At 28.9% G+C, this 15990-nt stretch overlaps 1 protein-coding gene across 2 annotated transcripts in view; it reads left to right on the top strand.

Moving 5' to 3' along the window:
• Positions 1–12541, top strand: part of LOC129959963 (adiponectin receptor protein-like) — a 30961-nt gene extending 18420 nt beyond the window's left edge. The window contains exons 7-8 of one of the 2 annotated variants that reach the window (XM_056072892.1): positions 5541–5734; positions 11971–12541. In XM_056072892.1, the coding sequence (XP_055928867.1) occupies positions 5541–5734; positions 11971–12081 (305 nt within the window). In that variant the 3' untranslated portion in view covers positions 12082–12541. Of the gene's footprint in view, positions 1–3623; positions 3794–5540; positions 5735–11970 lie in introns of those variants that run through there. The other variant, XM_056072893.1, reaches the window with a different exon arrangement.
• Positions 12542–15990: the final 3449 nt, after the last annotated feature.

The following is a 15990-nucleotide window of genomic DNA, read 5'->3' on the forward strand; positions in this document are numbered from 1 at the left end:
TCTCTGTATTGTTCTGGGTGTATTTTAAATTCTGTTTCTTCTCCAGGTAGCTAACCACTAGTAGAAACTTTTTTTAGCTTTTTGGTCATTTAATCTTTCAACTTTTCGAGTTAATTATATTCTGTCTTAATATTTACTTATTCTTTCAAAATGTATTTCTTCTAGGTTGAGTGATTTTGATATGTTATTACATTTATTTTAAATGTTTCCACATTTCATTTATGATATCCAACTCTGAAATTTGGTTGACTGCAATTACTACTTTTTATCAACTCTTACATCATTATCTGCTGCGGTTTTAATATGTCCTGTAAGCTTTTATTCTTGATTTGTATATTTTTTACCGCATATGCCTTTTACATTGCTACACCTATATTCATAATTTTTATTTCTGAAATGTAACAGCAGAAGTAACTGGTTTGAAATTATTAATATTTTAGATCAGTTGAACATTATTTAATATCTTTTAAGTGATTTTTAATTTGAAAGTTCTGAATTTCATATTAGAATGTCAGTAAATGTGCCTTTTACACAAAATGTCTCTTTTTAAATGACAACTTATGAAGCTTTTATTGATAATATTCTCGTTTACATTTATGATCTCTGATTTGATTTAATGGCAGAGGATTGTTCAATTTATTCAAACTATATTATTACTAAATGATGAAAGCCAATTCTTGAAACATTTACTTCAAGGTTGTCGATGAATCTTTATTGAATTAATAAATCTCTACAAAATGCGAAAATAAAATTAAAAGACATATCCATCTTTGCAGCAAATATTTTAATAAATTGTGCTAAGCTTATATAACATATCAAGTTATCTGATTTATTTTGAAGTTTAATACTATCAGCATGTACTTAATTGGTGTGAAATAAGGCTATTGTGCATACAGTTACAATATTCAGGCAATATTCAGTTTTACTTACGATCTTGCTATTGTAACATAAATGTTGTTTTCAACTTCAATAACATTAAAAAAATACTTAAAAACCTACAATTATGATGAATGCCATAAGTAAAAGAATTTCCTTCTCGGATATTTTATAACCACAATTGTGTAAAAATAATTTATTAATATTGTGGGCAATTTCACGAAATGATAAACAATCGATACAGAAATGCTACATGTAAGAAAAATTGTATATATATGATAATACAAATACTATTAATGATAAATGAGCATAAGTATACATCAGTAAATGACATAAGTTTGTAATAAGTGAATTTATCTCAACAAATTCTGACTAAATTAAAATCTCTTTCAAATCATAAGAATAAATATTTACTGTTGGTTTTATTATAAGCAGAAACTGTTTAAGTCATCACTTAAAAGGTAAAATTTGCATTGGTTTAAAATCGAATACTAAACTCAGAATAAGTAAAATACAAAGTTATATGACAAGGAAATATTAATGACTTTCACCCAGTTTCATTGGAATAACCGAAATGTGTCTGCTAGTATGAGGCTTCATATATATATATATATATATATATATATATATATATATATATATATATATATATATATATATATATATATATAATATAATCTATGAACAATTGGTAAATGTTAGGTGTAAGCACACAAATAACTAAACAGTAAGACATTTTATTACAATGACGGAAATATCAACATAGAGTGATCATCCCATTAACTAACATTGGACCATGTGTCGCCTCGGAACTACGCGTTAGAACGTAGCCTAAAAATCTGACTTATTTTGATGTTTACTGTTAGAAAAATTCTTAATGTTTTCATTCAATAATTTTTATAAATGAAGAAAATGGATTTACATATTCCATTTTAGAATTTAAAATTATACCTCCCTAAAAAATAAAAAGAGGGAATGAATCCAAATGCGTGAGCCATTCCACAACCGAAGATATTTTAGGAGAATTTCGTAATTATACGGAAAAATCGGATTTGGGAACGTTTTTTCTATCCCAATGTGTGATCCATTAATAAGTCGGAGGTTTTATTTATTGAATGACAAAATGTTAAAATATTTTGAACATTGTTCATAAATATGTGTCGTTGTCGTCATACATAATGTCAACAATTCATTAAGACATAGCGAATTTGTATCCTCATGGAATATTGGCTTTTTATCTAGTGCATTAATTATTTACCAGCCAAAGGAATATTGTCTAAAATTTTCCCTATTTCTCCCTCTCCCTTTTTATTCTCACAGAACAATGTGTTTAGGTACTGCAGTTGCATCTGAATGAGTAATAAAGATGTGGATACAACTGGTGTTGTATATTGAAAATAGTGAAAAGAGCAAACAAATTTCCTGAACCGAAATTTAAATCGTATATGTATGTTGAAAAATCGTAGCAAAGATCTCACATTATAAGTCAAACTGAGGATTTTCCTACCATTAACTAAAATGATCAGACTTATGAAAGATTCTGCCTATTTTTGTCATAAAGAATATAAGTGATGGTCGTTTGTTGTTTGAAAATTTTCAATATCCTGAAAAATTGTATTCTTGCATGCCTAACAACTCTATAAACAATATTTCCAAGTTTGGTTTTTCAAGCAAAGATTCGTATGCCGATATCAAGAAAATTAGTGTTGTATACAGTGGGAAGAGAATGCTAAAACGACTTACTGATCAGACAAAATTTCCGAAATACAGCTAAGAGATTTAAAACATGATTGTGATTACTTTATATACTTTCATTCCTAAGTTGTTTTTTGAAAATTTCTCTATCTACTGTGCACTTGCCTGGATTATTAGTTATTTAGAACTGACAAGAATAGCCAAACTAGCCCATTCTTATTATAACCTGACGAAAACCGTTCTTTCTGTTATTATAAATTCTAATTTAAGTTCATTTCTATTTTAATAAAATTATATAAATTTTTGAATGATATGGCGTGCAATTAAATGATATTTGAAAAATTTAAGTTGTCCAAGAACCGAAATGATAAAAATTTTATTAAAATATCTAGAGGGTCAAAAGTCTTATCAGAAATTGTGGGAGGTAATTAAAATTTTTATATTATCTCACGTCCAAGTCATTGTTGAAAGGGTTTTTTCTTAAATAAAAATATTGAGGTTGAGAATCTTAAAAATGAGCCATATGTGCAAAAGCGTTTGTTTTAGTTTAACTGAAAATATATAATGAAGTAGAGAATATTCAAACTACAAAATAACTTGGATTATATGAAAAAATTGCTCTTTCTAAATGTGTCAAAAACATCGAAGAGTAAAGATTGCAATCTCAAAATGAGGAAACGAGTGAGAAGTTGAAATGCAGTACATATGAACTAAGTAATTTGAAATCAAAAAGAGTGAATATTAGAGAGACTATTTCTATATATTGCTAAAGTCTGTGTACAAACTAGTGAAAAAAGAAGAAAAGAATACTTTTTCTGTACATTGCAGAATTAAATAATTTTAGGAATTGGGATTTTAACAGAACAACTTAAAATGTAAATTTTAAAATATTTTAATTGCACACAGCTTTCATTTCCTTTGTTTAAATGTAAGAAAAGATTTTTGAATTGTATCTGTCTCTTGCTTTTTTCTCTTCATTCTGCCAAGCAATAATCAAAAGTATTTTTAGAGATTTTTGTGGGATTAATATTTTTTTAATTAATTTTTTTCAGCTGATGAGTTTGTAAAGTGAGCTTTGTTGCAATTAGCATTTAGTAGTAACCGTGTGGTGATTACGTTTGAGAGCGCTTGCACTGTGATCTTCAAATCCATTTTGAACTATATGTATTGGCTTAAACTGCAAGATGAGCATAATAAGTTTTCTTGAAGTTCTTCTTGTGAGCATTAAGAAGTATTAAGCATGAATGTATTGGCGGATTTGAATGTTAATGGTAAAAGTATGTTTTAAATTTATTTGCATTTTTATGTCTAAAATATGTAATTTTGTCTTGAATTTTCTTAAAACTTGTCATTGAAGGGTCCTTGATTTATTATTTTTTAAAAATAAAAATGGGAACCCTGGTGTTTAGTATTAATAAAAGCTATATCTTACTTTCTAAAACTGTCTTTGACATCCTTTCCTATTTTTCTCACAGTTTTTCTAATTTATTTGTGTTATTTTTATTCATAAGTTTAAAAAAAAAAGTCTGCCCTTTCAAGGATATTATTTGTAAACAGTTTTCTTTAAATTTTTAAAAATTGTCTGTATATCTAAATTTATTTCTCCATTATGAATTTTACTAATTTATTAAGTACCATAATTTTAGTTGTTTAAAGAAAGCTTTGTATTTAAAAAATAACTGCTAGTCATTTCGAACAGATATATAAACTTTGTATCGGTATGTAGTTTCCTATTTTCCTTGAAGTGGAATTTCATTTCCCCCCTTTAATTGGCGTTAAAGCATTATTGCATAAAATGTTTTGTTTTATTATTTTATGTATTGGTGGTAGTACTCAGGAGATGTCCTTGAAAATTTGTGCATGAAGTGATAAGATTGTAAATACAGTAGACTCCCGATTATCCGCGGGCGGGGGTATCTGCGCCTGCCACACAAAGTTTTTTTTTTTTTTTTTTTTTCAAAAAGGTGCAGTGTTACAGTTATGCTTTTGTAATTACATAATACATTACAGTATTAAAACAGTACATATGTATTAATTTTTCTTTGTATTCTTAACGCCTCTCGTAAATATAAAGCACTTTTCTGTTTTCATTAACAAAATGCATTTTAGGTTAGTTTTGAGTGATATACTAAAATATTAAGCGTTAGTTAAAACATTTCCTGCTGTTTATTTTACGTTTTATTGTACATAAAACAATTTTTCAAAGTTAGAATGACTGTTTTCTTTTTTGCTATACCCATTTTTAGCGTTTTTCGATTATCCGCGATTTTTGTTATCCGCGGCGCGTCTCCCAATTCCGCGGATAATCGGGAGTGTACTGTATTAAGATTGAATGGGAGGTTGTGTGTGGCTTGAATAAAAAATTATATATATTGCTGGTAGTAGTATCAATTGTATCCTTTTTTAGCCCCCATTTCTCCTTTTCATTCTATTATTTGCATTGTTATAAAAAAGTTTGTCCAGATCTTAATTGCTGTATGTAAGCAAATATTTTCTACTAATTATTGTACAAATAATATACCTAATGACTTAGAATAATATTTGATATTGCCAGCAGCATTGAAGAATTTTTTTTTTCTCTTCTAATACATTTAAGTGAAGAAAATGGTTTTATAATTTGCTTTATTTTTGTTTAATATAAATGTATATTTTATTGAAATCATGTTATCAAATTATATTGATATCAGACCATTTCTATCAACGAATCTTATTCGAAGTTTAATCTTTAAAAATTTATTAACTGCTTTCTCATACAAACTAGATTTACAAGAAACAATTCCTTGTTAAAACACATGAAGGTAAAATTTTATATCATTTTTATAGTGTTAGTGCAGTCCATGCTTGAGATAACTGGTCTTTTCTTAAGCTCAAATTATTTATTAGCTGTTATATCATGCTTATATTAGTTTACTCTATATTTTATGTTGAAATATTATTTTGTAAGTGATAATTATTTTAAAACCTTCTAGGTGTATTCATGGGCTTTGGTCTTAGTGGTGTTGTTCCTGCTGTACATTATTTAATTGCAGAAGGATGGTTTCGTGCAGTTTATCAAGCCTCATTTGGTTGGCTGTGTTTAATGGGAATGTTATACATAACAGGTGCCCTTTTCTATGCATTGCGAGTACCAGAGAGATTTTTTCCTGGGAAATGTGACATATGGGTAAGTTAATTTGCGTTTTATAACTATTTTAATCTTTTGTCTGATATTAGAAATAATTATGGTGTTACTTATTGACTTTGTAATTACATCATCTCAAAAATAGATATTTTTTATAATTATCCTAAGAAATTCTTAATCCTGATCCATCCTAAGGAAAATATTTTTGTCGATGTTTCAAGTATTTAAAACTTATTTTAAGCCCTTTAATCTTTACACACATTGATATTGCACAACATTTAACAAATTTGAATGACATATTTCATTGTAAATGTTAGTAAACCTTTATTATTAAATAATATATGTCAAAGTAATGGTACAGGAGTTAAAATTCTATGAAGAATTAAAATGTAGAGTTTTTGTGAAGGAAAAATATTTTGTTTAAATTCTAAATTATCGGTTTTGATGAATGGCAGTCTCAAAATTTTAATATTCAGTATTACAATGTGCCATTTTTAGACTTGGGACATATGCAATAAATAGTTGACATGCTTTTTACAAAAGTATTGAATGAAACTCTATTAGATATGCCATAATTCTTTCGTCAGTTGCATGTATGTTTAATGTTCTGCATCCTTAAAGAATGCTAATTTCTTTTTGCCATAAATTTACAAAATTTTTTTAACATTAATATAGTAAAAATATTCGGGACATCATCTGTGTGGAAGTTGAAATATATCATATTGATTGGTATTGTTTTTATTTTCCATTAACTCTGTTAGATTAAAAGTGATTTATATTTGAGCATTTTTTACTAGATGTATTACTCTTTTTCATGTATGTAAAGGATAAGACTTTGAGCAATTAAACAAGGAATCATCATAAAAACATCTTTTATATTTAAATCTTTATTTTCTGAGAAATATTTTTGGATATTACCTATAAATTGTTTTTACTCAGAAATAAATTTGGAATTCCTTAAGTAAGTGTCAGTTTCAGAGAGAAAAAATAAAGCAAAACTTTCTTCCTTTTTGTAAATTTTATCCCAAATATTGTTTGCTATTTCTTCAGAAGCTCTAGGAAGGAATTATCTATGTGTTTAAAATCAGTTCTTCTAATTTCACTTTAACGCTGTTTCAGAATAAGAAAAATAATAAAATTTTAGAATGATCTAAACAGTTTGGCCGAACGACTGACTAATGTCGAATAAAAATGTTCTGTTACATTCTTAATTTATGTATTGTAGGGGGACGAGGCTCTTTATAACTTCATCATGAGGTAGATGAAAATAAGAGACGATTTTCTGGAACAGTTATTTAATTATTCCCCAAGTTCCACATTTCACAAAACAAACACACTCGACACTCTCTTGAATACAATCTAATAATGACCCCTGAGAAGGATCATGGGAAACACAACTTGATATTAATAAGTTTCCTCGGCATCAACTTTGCACTTTTGCTTTGGTTTGCTTTACTTAATGGGTGAAGCTTTAACCTAACTAAATCATCAAATTTATAATTAGGGCGTGGTTTTTGCGGTTTGTCTCCATATGCTTTTCTCGATATTTTCTTTAATTTGTTACATATTCCTCTCAAAATGTCTTAAATAAGGTATAAATTCTGGAACAAAATTATCATTATGAATGACAGATCGCAAGTCAGTAGTAACATCGTCTAAATTCTCGGGCAAAGTTTAGGTTACCTGCAGTGCATCCAGTAGTTTCGCATTTTGCAGTGTTCAATGCAATTCTAACAGCTGATAATTCCTCGATTCATAAAGTATGGTTATTACCTACCATGATTTCAAAGCGAGGCTTCAAATCTCCGTTTTTACATTCAACCCTATTTGCCTGCAGGATGGTAAGCAGGAACTAAACTTTGACTGATGTTTAGTATATAACACAACTATTTCATGATTGCACTAATAAACTGCGTACTATTGTCACTTACTAGATGGCGCGGTAACGGTATTCCAGATCTTGAGAAGACTTCATTTAGTAGCGTTAAAGCACATTCTTTAGCAGTAGATTCCTTTAATAGGAATAACTCTACCCATTTTGTTGTGAATGAAGATCCACTTCATGCCTTCTTTCGTTTCTGGTAAGGGCCCCAAAAACATCAATAGCTATGCTTTCAAAATGTTGGGTATGTACAGATGTCTGTAATAAACCAGCTGGTTTCTGGTTCGTTGCCTTATATCTGATGCAATCCGCACAATTTTTGACGCAAAGGGTAATATATTTTCCCATGCCTGTCCAATAATATCTGAATGATATTCGAAAGAAGATTTCATCAGCTCCGTAATGGGCATCTGTGGGCGCATCATGGTGGAGTTTTAAAAATGTTTCTCTTTCATGAGATGGAATTATTAACTGAACCTCTTCCACTTCAGAGTGTGGAGAGTAGCGGTAGAGTACTCCTTGATTTAAGACGTACTCCCTTTCTGTCCAATTTGCAACATCAACACTTTTGTTGATATCCTCAAAACAATCTATGATCTTCTTTAGTTCAAGATCTTTCAACTGTTTGCACTTAGCTCGAGAAATCATGTCAGCCACAACGTTACATTTGCCTGTAAAATAATCGATTTTCAAGTTGTAAGTTTGAATTTAAAGTGTCCATCTGGCTAACCTGCCAGTGGGAGACGATGAAGTCATTAACCACTTCAATGGTTGATGGGCAGACGTTACTGTAATATCCGCACCCTCAATACATTCTCGAAATTTTTTCAAGATCCAGACAACAGCCCATTCTTCTCTTTCAGTTGCTGAGTAATTTTTTCAGCAGAGCTCAAGAGTCTACGGGCGTATTCTATTGGTCTTTCATCAGGAAGTTGTTGGAAGTTTGGGTTTGTGCAATTCTTATGACTTCGAAGGTTTTGCCACTTTTTGATAAGGTGATTTTATATTTTCATACGAGTTCAGCTTTTCAGCTAACATGACAGGATCATTGTATGTTTCCCAATTATCTAAATAGTTATTTTTATATTCCGGAGGGCATTTTTTTAAAATTTGATCAGCAAGGATTAAATCTTTTTAATTTGTCAAATGAACTAATTTCTAATTCATTGAGGTAACCTTAAATGTAAGTTCCTAGCTCGAAAAATAAATCTTTCAAATGGACTGATCACGTTTCTGATGTCGACTAAAAAGAATTCTAAATCGGTGTGCTGTCAGCTTAAATCTTTTCAACAATATAGTAAGAATGTGGGTGTAGTAACATTTTTTCAGGTTCTCGTGCTATTAATTTACCTACACTACATGGAAGTGCTCCTATTAAATGTTATACCAATAGTATGTAGATACATTTAAAAGCTTCATCTGTCATTCAAACATAGTTAAGAATAATGACATGCCATCTGTATCAGGGCGAAATGTAAGACTGTTTTTTTTTTAATGAAATCGGATTAGAGTAGTATTTGATTAGTATTTAATAAATTATGATTTGGGAGCCTAAGCTTTTCAAGCTCAAACGCTCTCTCCTTAGCTAGACGCTGGTTTTAGCTTTCTAATTTCTTTGCTTCTACATCTTCCCACTTTTTCCGTTCGTCAATAATATTATTAAACGTATCATTCACAAACTATTTATTAACCTTTAAAAATGTGTTTTAGTTATTTTCTCGTGTAAATCAGTTTTTTTATCATTAGATGTAGCTTCGTAGCGTAATTCTAATGATAAGTCAAATAAATCAATTTTCTTACCCGTAGAGAGAAAAGCCATTTTTATTCTACACAATTATTGAAATGAAATTGTATCTTCTCCATGAAAACTTCAAAATTGAGTATGAATTAGCAGTTACACACCTACCTTTTCTTTTGAAGATAATATAGCCAATGAAATAAACAGAATAAAAATTATTTCTTTTTTAAAGGAATGCAAAAAAAATCCAAGTAGGAGATAAATATATACTTTCAGCAATGGAAAAAATTATTTATATTCAAAACAATTTTAACCGTATGTATTTCATGTAGATGAAAGTAAAACCTGAATATATTTTATATTAAGTTCAAAAATATTTCAATTATTAACTTTAACTGATACATATATAAACACACTTAATAAAGGAATAACAGTTTTCTAATTGTAACGTAGCAAATCTTAAAAGAGTTATAAAAGATTTGAAGCAATGTAAATTTAACAACTGTGATTTAATTTGTTTAAGCACTGAACAGGAATTTAACTGTTCAGAATTCTTTCATTAACCTCCAGATAAAGAATTATAAATAGTAGGATTAAGCTATGAAGTTACTTCTTTTGAGAACAAAAAAAGTGCAACTCTGCATATTTTTTTTTTTTTTTTTTATATAATAACACCATTGAAAGACTGCATATGTATTGTGAACCATTACTCTGAAAATGAACACTCTTCTCAATCGAAAGACATAAATCTGTCAGGAAGCGTTATCTCATCTTTCACTGAAAAGTTTCACCTTGCAGCTAGGAAAAGTGAAAACATATTCAACAACTGAGGGGATGTTTGGGATTATTAATATTTTACTGACTTGGGAGCGACTGAAATTATGAATACTTAATGAGACTTCGCGCGTCGCTCGCGGAGATAAAAAATGATATCAGAAACAGAACAGTCAGTTTTGGTTTCGGTAAGCAAATTTACGGGCCAAGAAATATATTAGGTACGACTAGTTAATTCCTGCTTAAATGAAATACAACAAGAACAACAACTTGAAAATTACCATATAGAATTCCATAATATTTAAAACACATATTTTTCAGAACTTTTCAGTGGTTGAGATTATGCAAAAGACACAATACAGATATTTCAATATATAAACTTACAACGATCAAAATATTATGAAAACATTATTAACTTATTGTAAAAGGATTTAATAAATTTCAAAATATATCGTCAATATTAAATTTAAAACAATACTTTGAATTTAACAATATGAATGAAAAAAAAAAGCTGTAACCCATTTCACACTTTGATGTAAATAACAGATAGTAGAGATAGGTCATTATGTGTTAATTGCCATTAAATGCATTATTACAGGCTTGTTAATTTTCCACAAGTCTGTTTCTAAGTGAAAGTAAAATACAGTACGTTCGACGATGTTGCAGTCAGTTGGTATAGTTCAAGCTCAAAATTCTTTCCAATCACACACAAACTCTTTTTAATACAACGAATGTTGCCCACTTTGAAATTACAAACACTGAAATTAAAAAGTATTGTTGGTGGCAGGAAGATTTCTGGAACGGTCTCATTGAGGACATTTACCTGAACATAGACATCTGTTTGGTACACGAAATAAAAGATCACCGGATTTTTTTTTTTTTTTTTTTTTTCTGGATTCGCAGAGAATGGCTAATGTTTTGACCATGATTTCAAGACGTCATGATATTAGACGTCAGATGGTTTTTCTGAAGTCAGCAGCTGATTATTCTCTTGTAGACTGGGCGTCAGGAACACAATTAGAACCATTCTTGTGGCAGAAAATGAACATCGAACAACAAAAATAAAATTATTTCCAGGGTGGGAAAAATTATTCTGTCTAGTTGGCAGTGCTTCGCCTTCGTTTAATAATTTCGTTGGGCGGAAAAAATTATTCTTTCACTTTCGTTTCATAAATTTCTTTGGGCACCACTGCAGAGGGACAAGACTCTTTATAACTTCATTATGAGGTAGATAAAAATGACAGGAGTTTTGGGAGCAGATTTTTAATTATTCTTTAAGTTCCACATTTCACAAGACAAAACAAACACGACCACACACGATTCTCACTTGAATACGATTCTAATAATGATCCTCGTGAGGGATTATGGAAAATGTACCCTAATGTTAATTAGGTAACGTTATCTGTTGTATCAAAAGAGTAGATAGCCGAGTTATGTAACCGCAACATCATGAAATTTTTTACTAACCTTTAATTCTAGAATCAAAGGTAATGCCTTTGACAAACTACTATTTCTTTCATTATTCTTCTAATCTAATACTGCAATTCAACAGGAGATTAAAAATGCATTACTTTTCTTAATTCGTTATTATTAACTGAATTGAGGTATCAAAACTTATGTTTGTAAAAGTTTATTGCAAGAAATACTCTAATAAAAATAAAATTTTAAGTCTGATTAGTAATCTTATATTTTTTAATCAAAAATGTATTGGAATTATGCAAAAGTTCCGGGTTTTAAAGGAGCTACAACTTCATTAGAAATAAATTATCATTTTTATTCACATTCATGACTTTTGCTTTCCCCCAAACTTGAGTTTCTTTTCTTTTTTTCTTTCTGTATTATAAATGATTACATGCCTTAACTTTTTTTTCATTTTATTTTTAGTTTCATAGCCATCAGATATTTCACATATTAGTAATTGCTGCAGCTTGTGTGCATTATCATGGAATAACTGAAATGGCCATGTATCGATTGTCTATGGGAGATTGCTCGTGAAGATCTGTTGCATATATATGCAGTATCTCATTGTCCTGGATATCAGTAAAAGTTGCTCCTATTTTACCAAAATATTTATAGCACGATTATTTTTTACATTTTTTTGGAGAGAAACTCAGCTTTAATATACCTTCACGCTTCTTTTTGTTTCGTATTGATGTGCTAAATAACAAATTCATTCCATCTAATTTATTGAAAATGTTTGACAATGAATGAGCTGAGAATAACTATACATTTTATAAATTTCTAGATACTGTGATTGAAACATGTAGCCTGTCATGTTTCTGCCTTATTGTGGAATGTGGCAATTGTCACATAATATAAAAACTAGTCTTGTAGCCATAATTTTTGGCTGTATATGCACTAATGTATGTTTTTAACTGCATAAGTTTAAAGAAAATTTTATGGAAGTGCATGCTAGTAATAAATTGTTGTGTAAGCATGATTTTGTTGTTGTTCTTATAATAAAATAATAGTTATTCAACAAAAATATTTTTCCCATGTGTGACTTTACTTTTGTGTTTCACTGTGCAAATATTTTGTTCGTGATATGAGTGAAGGATACTAAATATTGAGTGTTGAAACCTACATAAATCATTCACAATTCTTCTGAATCTTACAGATCAACCTTCTTAAAAACTCATGATATTTAAAGCATTATGTAGCTGAAAATTCGTTTTAAAACTTTTTTGGATAATGTGTGTTTTTTTGCCCTTTTTAAAATTATATATTTTTAGAACTATATAAAATCTTCCAAATTTAATAAATAACTATTAAAGTTTTCTAAAGGAATTGAAAATTATATTCCAAGTAGAACTTTTAAAAAAAAAATTCTTCATTTCCATTAATTGTAGTTGTAAATGTCATTTCCCAAAAATTCTTTGAATATTCCCCATTTCTTCTATTCTATATTTTTTATTATAATTTTATTAAACTTCTCCACCACATTTATACTAAAAAATATCGCTTTAAATGAAAAATATTACTTTTGGGGGGCTTATTAATGAAAAAGAAAAACGAGAAAATTCTCAAACTTGCAATACTTTTGAACAGTAGTGTATAAAAATTTGGGAAATTCCTGTAGATTTTGTGCTGTAGTATCATTAAAAATTATCATTTTTTACAGATTTATTTTAAGATTTTTAATATATTAAAATTACAGATTCTTTTCCAATAATTGCTTTCAAATTGTTGGTATTAAATGATCATATAGTTTTTCTATTTTACCTGAAGTGGTTTAATATTTTTGATATTTTTGTCTCATTACCGAAAAAGTCAACTTGAAAAAAAATGTCATACTTGAAAAACAAAGGGAAATAATTATATTGTTCCGTGATTTAGACGAGCTGTTGAGTAGTGAAAAATTGGGTCATCTCCCAAGTCTTTTAATAGCATCTATATGTACTAAAATATTTTAAGATTTCTCCCAAAATCTGTGTTTTTAATACTAAATTAACTGGAAAATAGACATAGTCTAAACTATAAATATTCGTAATTCAGTTGACTAGAATTAGTCGTAAACATGAAATTCTCTTGTAACTGATGTAGTAGCCAAAATAGTTAAATCTCTTCATTAACATCGCGTATGGGCCATATAACCTCCTGTTAGTGTTGTATGGAGATTTCGAAATTTGTTATCAAGTTTGAAATTTGACCATTGTTTAAATTTCAGTAGCTGTTGCCATAAGCTTGCTGCAAAAAGTATTGTGAAGATGTGTAAAATATTTAATCTGAATAAAATACATTTATTCATGGTAAAAGAGAAACCAAACATGGTTGAAAGATTACCTTATTAAAAGATGATTAAAAGATGGCTTATTTCAAATTCATCAATGGAATTCAAGTTATCAAATGATTAAAAGCAGAATTTTGAAAAAATTTATCTTCAAAATCAGGGCCACTTGTTTGCATGGGTTTTATTTCTGTGCGTGAATAATGGTTTGTGTTAAAATCTTTGTTTTTACCTGATTCTATAAAGTTGAACTTAGTGATGAATATAACTGGAATTTATTTTGTGTTAAAAATGCTTCACAAGCTAATATTCAACCTAAAAAAATATAGTTCGTACTTCAAGATGCACTGGCGGATTTAACTTTTTTTTTTACTTCAGAATTAATGTAAATCATTTTATAAATAATGCATTATACTTTGCTTATATATTAACTGTAAATTAAGCATTTTCATAGCTCAAAATTACACATTTCAATATGTTTCTGCAATACGGTTTTCAAGTCATTAATCTATACATGTTTAATCTCTGCATGAGTTTTCATGTTCACAAATATAGTTTCATAACTCGTTCATTAGGTTATAAATTCATAAAAAAATCATTCTAATTATTTCTTGAAATTCTGTGAAATACAGATAAAACAAGAAGGCAATGACTGTGTCATAAGTTTTTTATGTTTGTTACTTTACATCCTCAATCCTTCATGTGAAATCACAAAGTTTTAATAATATGCATATTAGAAACAAGCTTTCAGAAGTGAATAGTTACAAAATAGTATAGAGCAAAATACAAATACGCCCTTTCTCCCAAAAGTGCTGGTACTCAATGACTGTTTCATAAAGCATTTATGTTTATGATACTTTGCATCCTCAGTTCTACATATGAAATCTCATAGTTTCGTTGATATGCGTATTAGAAACAAGCTTCTGTAAGTGAAAAGGTTGCCGTGAGCAAAATAACTGATGAGTAAAATCAAGTAAGGTATGCCTCCTCTCCTATACACACATATAAACATTACGGTAAATAAGCAAAAATCGATGAGCAGCGATCATACAATTGTGGAACTTTAACTTTCGATTGAGCAGTTCTTAGATAAGGTAACATCTTTGCGTGTCGCGATTTGAAATCTGACTTTCCACACTTTTCTTTCGGGTGATGACTATAGTAACTAATCATCGGGCAGAAGTCGTGTCTTACGATTACTTGATCACATTAAATATTACTACTAATACATGACTTCAGCCATTTACTGCAATTTAGATTAATGAAAATGTGAGTTATATATTCTGAGGAAATTTTAAAAATATAATTCTGTTTATATGTCGTGGATAAAATGATTCTTGAAAACATGAAAATCTTTTTCCAGGGCTTTGCGCCTCAGAGAATTTGCCTTTCCTGCACCTTCAGTTTTGCTTTTTAATTCCATAATAACGTATTTCCAAACGTTAACATGATATGTATTAATAAATAATTAGTAAATTAATAATTCTAACTAGTAAATTATGGCATCTAAAATACGGTCTGTAATTACACGAAGAGCACGTAATCGTTTTTAATTAGAATGGATCAAGATTTTCCTGTATAGCCTGGAAATTATTTAAAACACTAATGTTGCACTAACACTTTCTAGTACTTAATGAAAGCACTAGCAATATTATATTTCTAGACGCTAGTCTAGATTTTTCAATGTAAAACACTGACCTGTTACAAATCAGCAGAAAAAGGTGAAAAAAACATTAAAAAAAACACATTAACTTTTAAGATTATCGTCTTTTTATCATTCGATGCAAACTATGTGAACTATAAAATTTAAATTGTGAAAATCTGCCATTAAGTTCAAGTTGTGGGCCATAATGATCAAATTAATAAGCTAAGATTTTGTGCTTTGTTTTTTGCAGAAGGGGAAAAAACATGATTTAAAATTTGACAGAATAGAATATACTTTTGTGTCATTAAAAAAGTGCATGTTATAAATAACATTTTAAAAACTTCCTTACAACAACAACGACAACAAAATCTGTTATAAAAATTTTAAAAATTTATTTACAACAAAAATTGCATATCAGTAATATTGAAGAAAGATTTTTAAACGGGGTAAAAGTCTTCAAAAATTATTTTAGATGCCCTAGATGAAAAATCGTGGAGAAAAAACAAAATTCAGTTAATTTTTAAATTTAATT

This window comes from Argiope bruennichi, chromosome X2 (genome assembly GCF_947563725.1).
Source record: "Argiope bruennichi chromosome X2, qqArgBrue1.1, whole genome shotgun sequence".
NCBI lineage: Eukaryota > Metazoa > Arthropoda > Arachnida > Araneae > Araneidae > Argiope > Argiope bruennichi.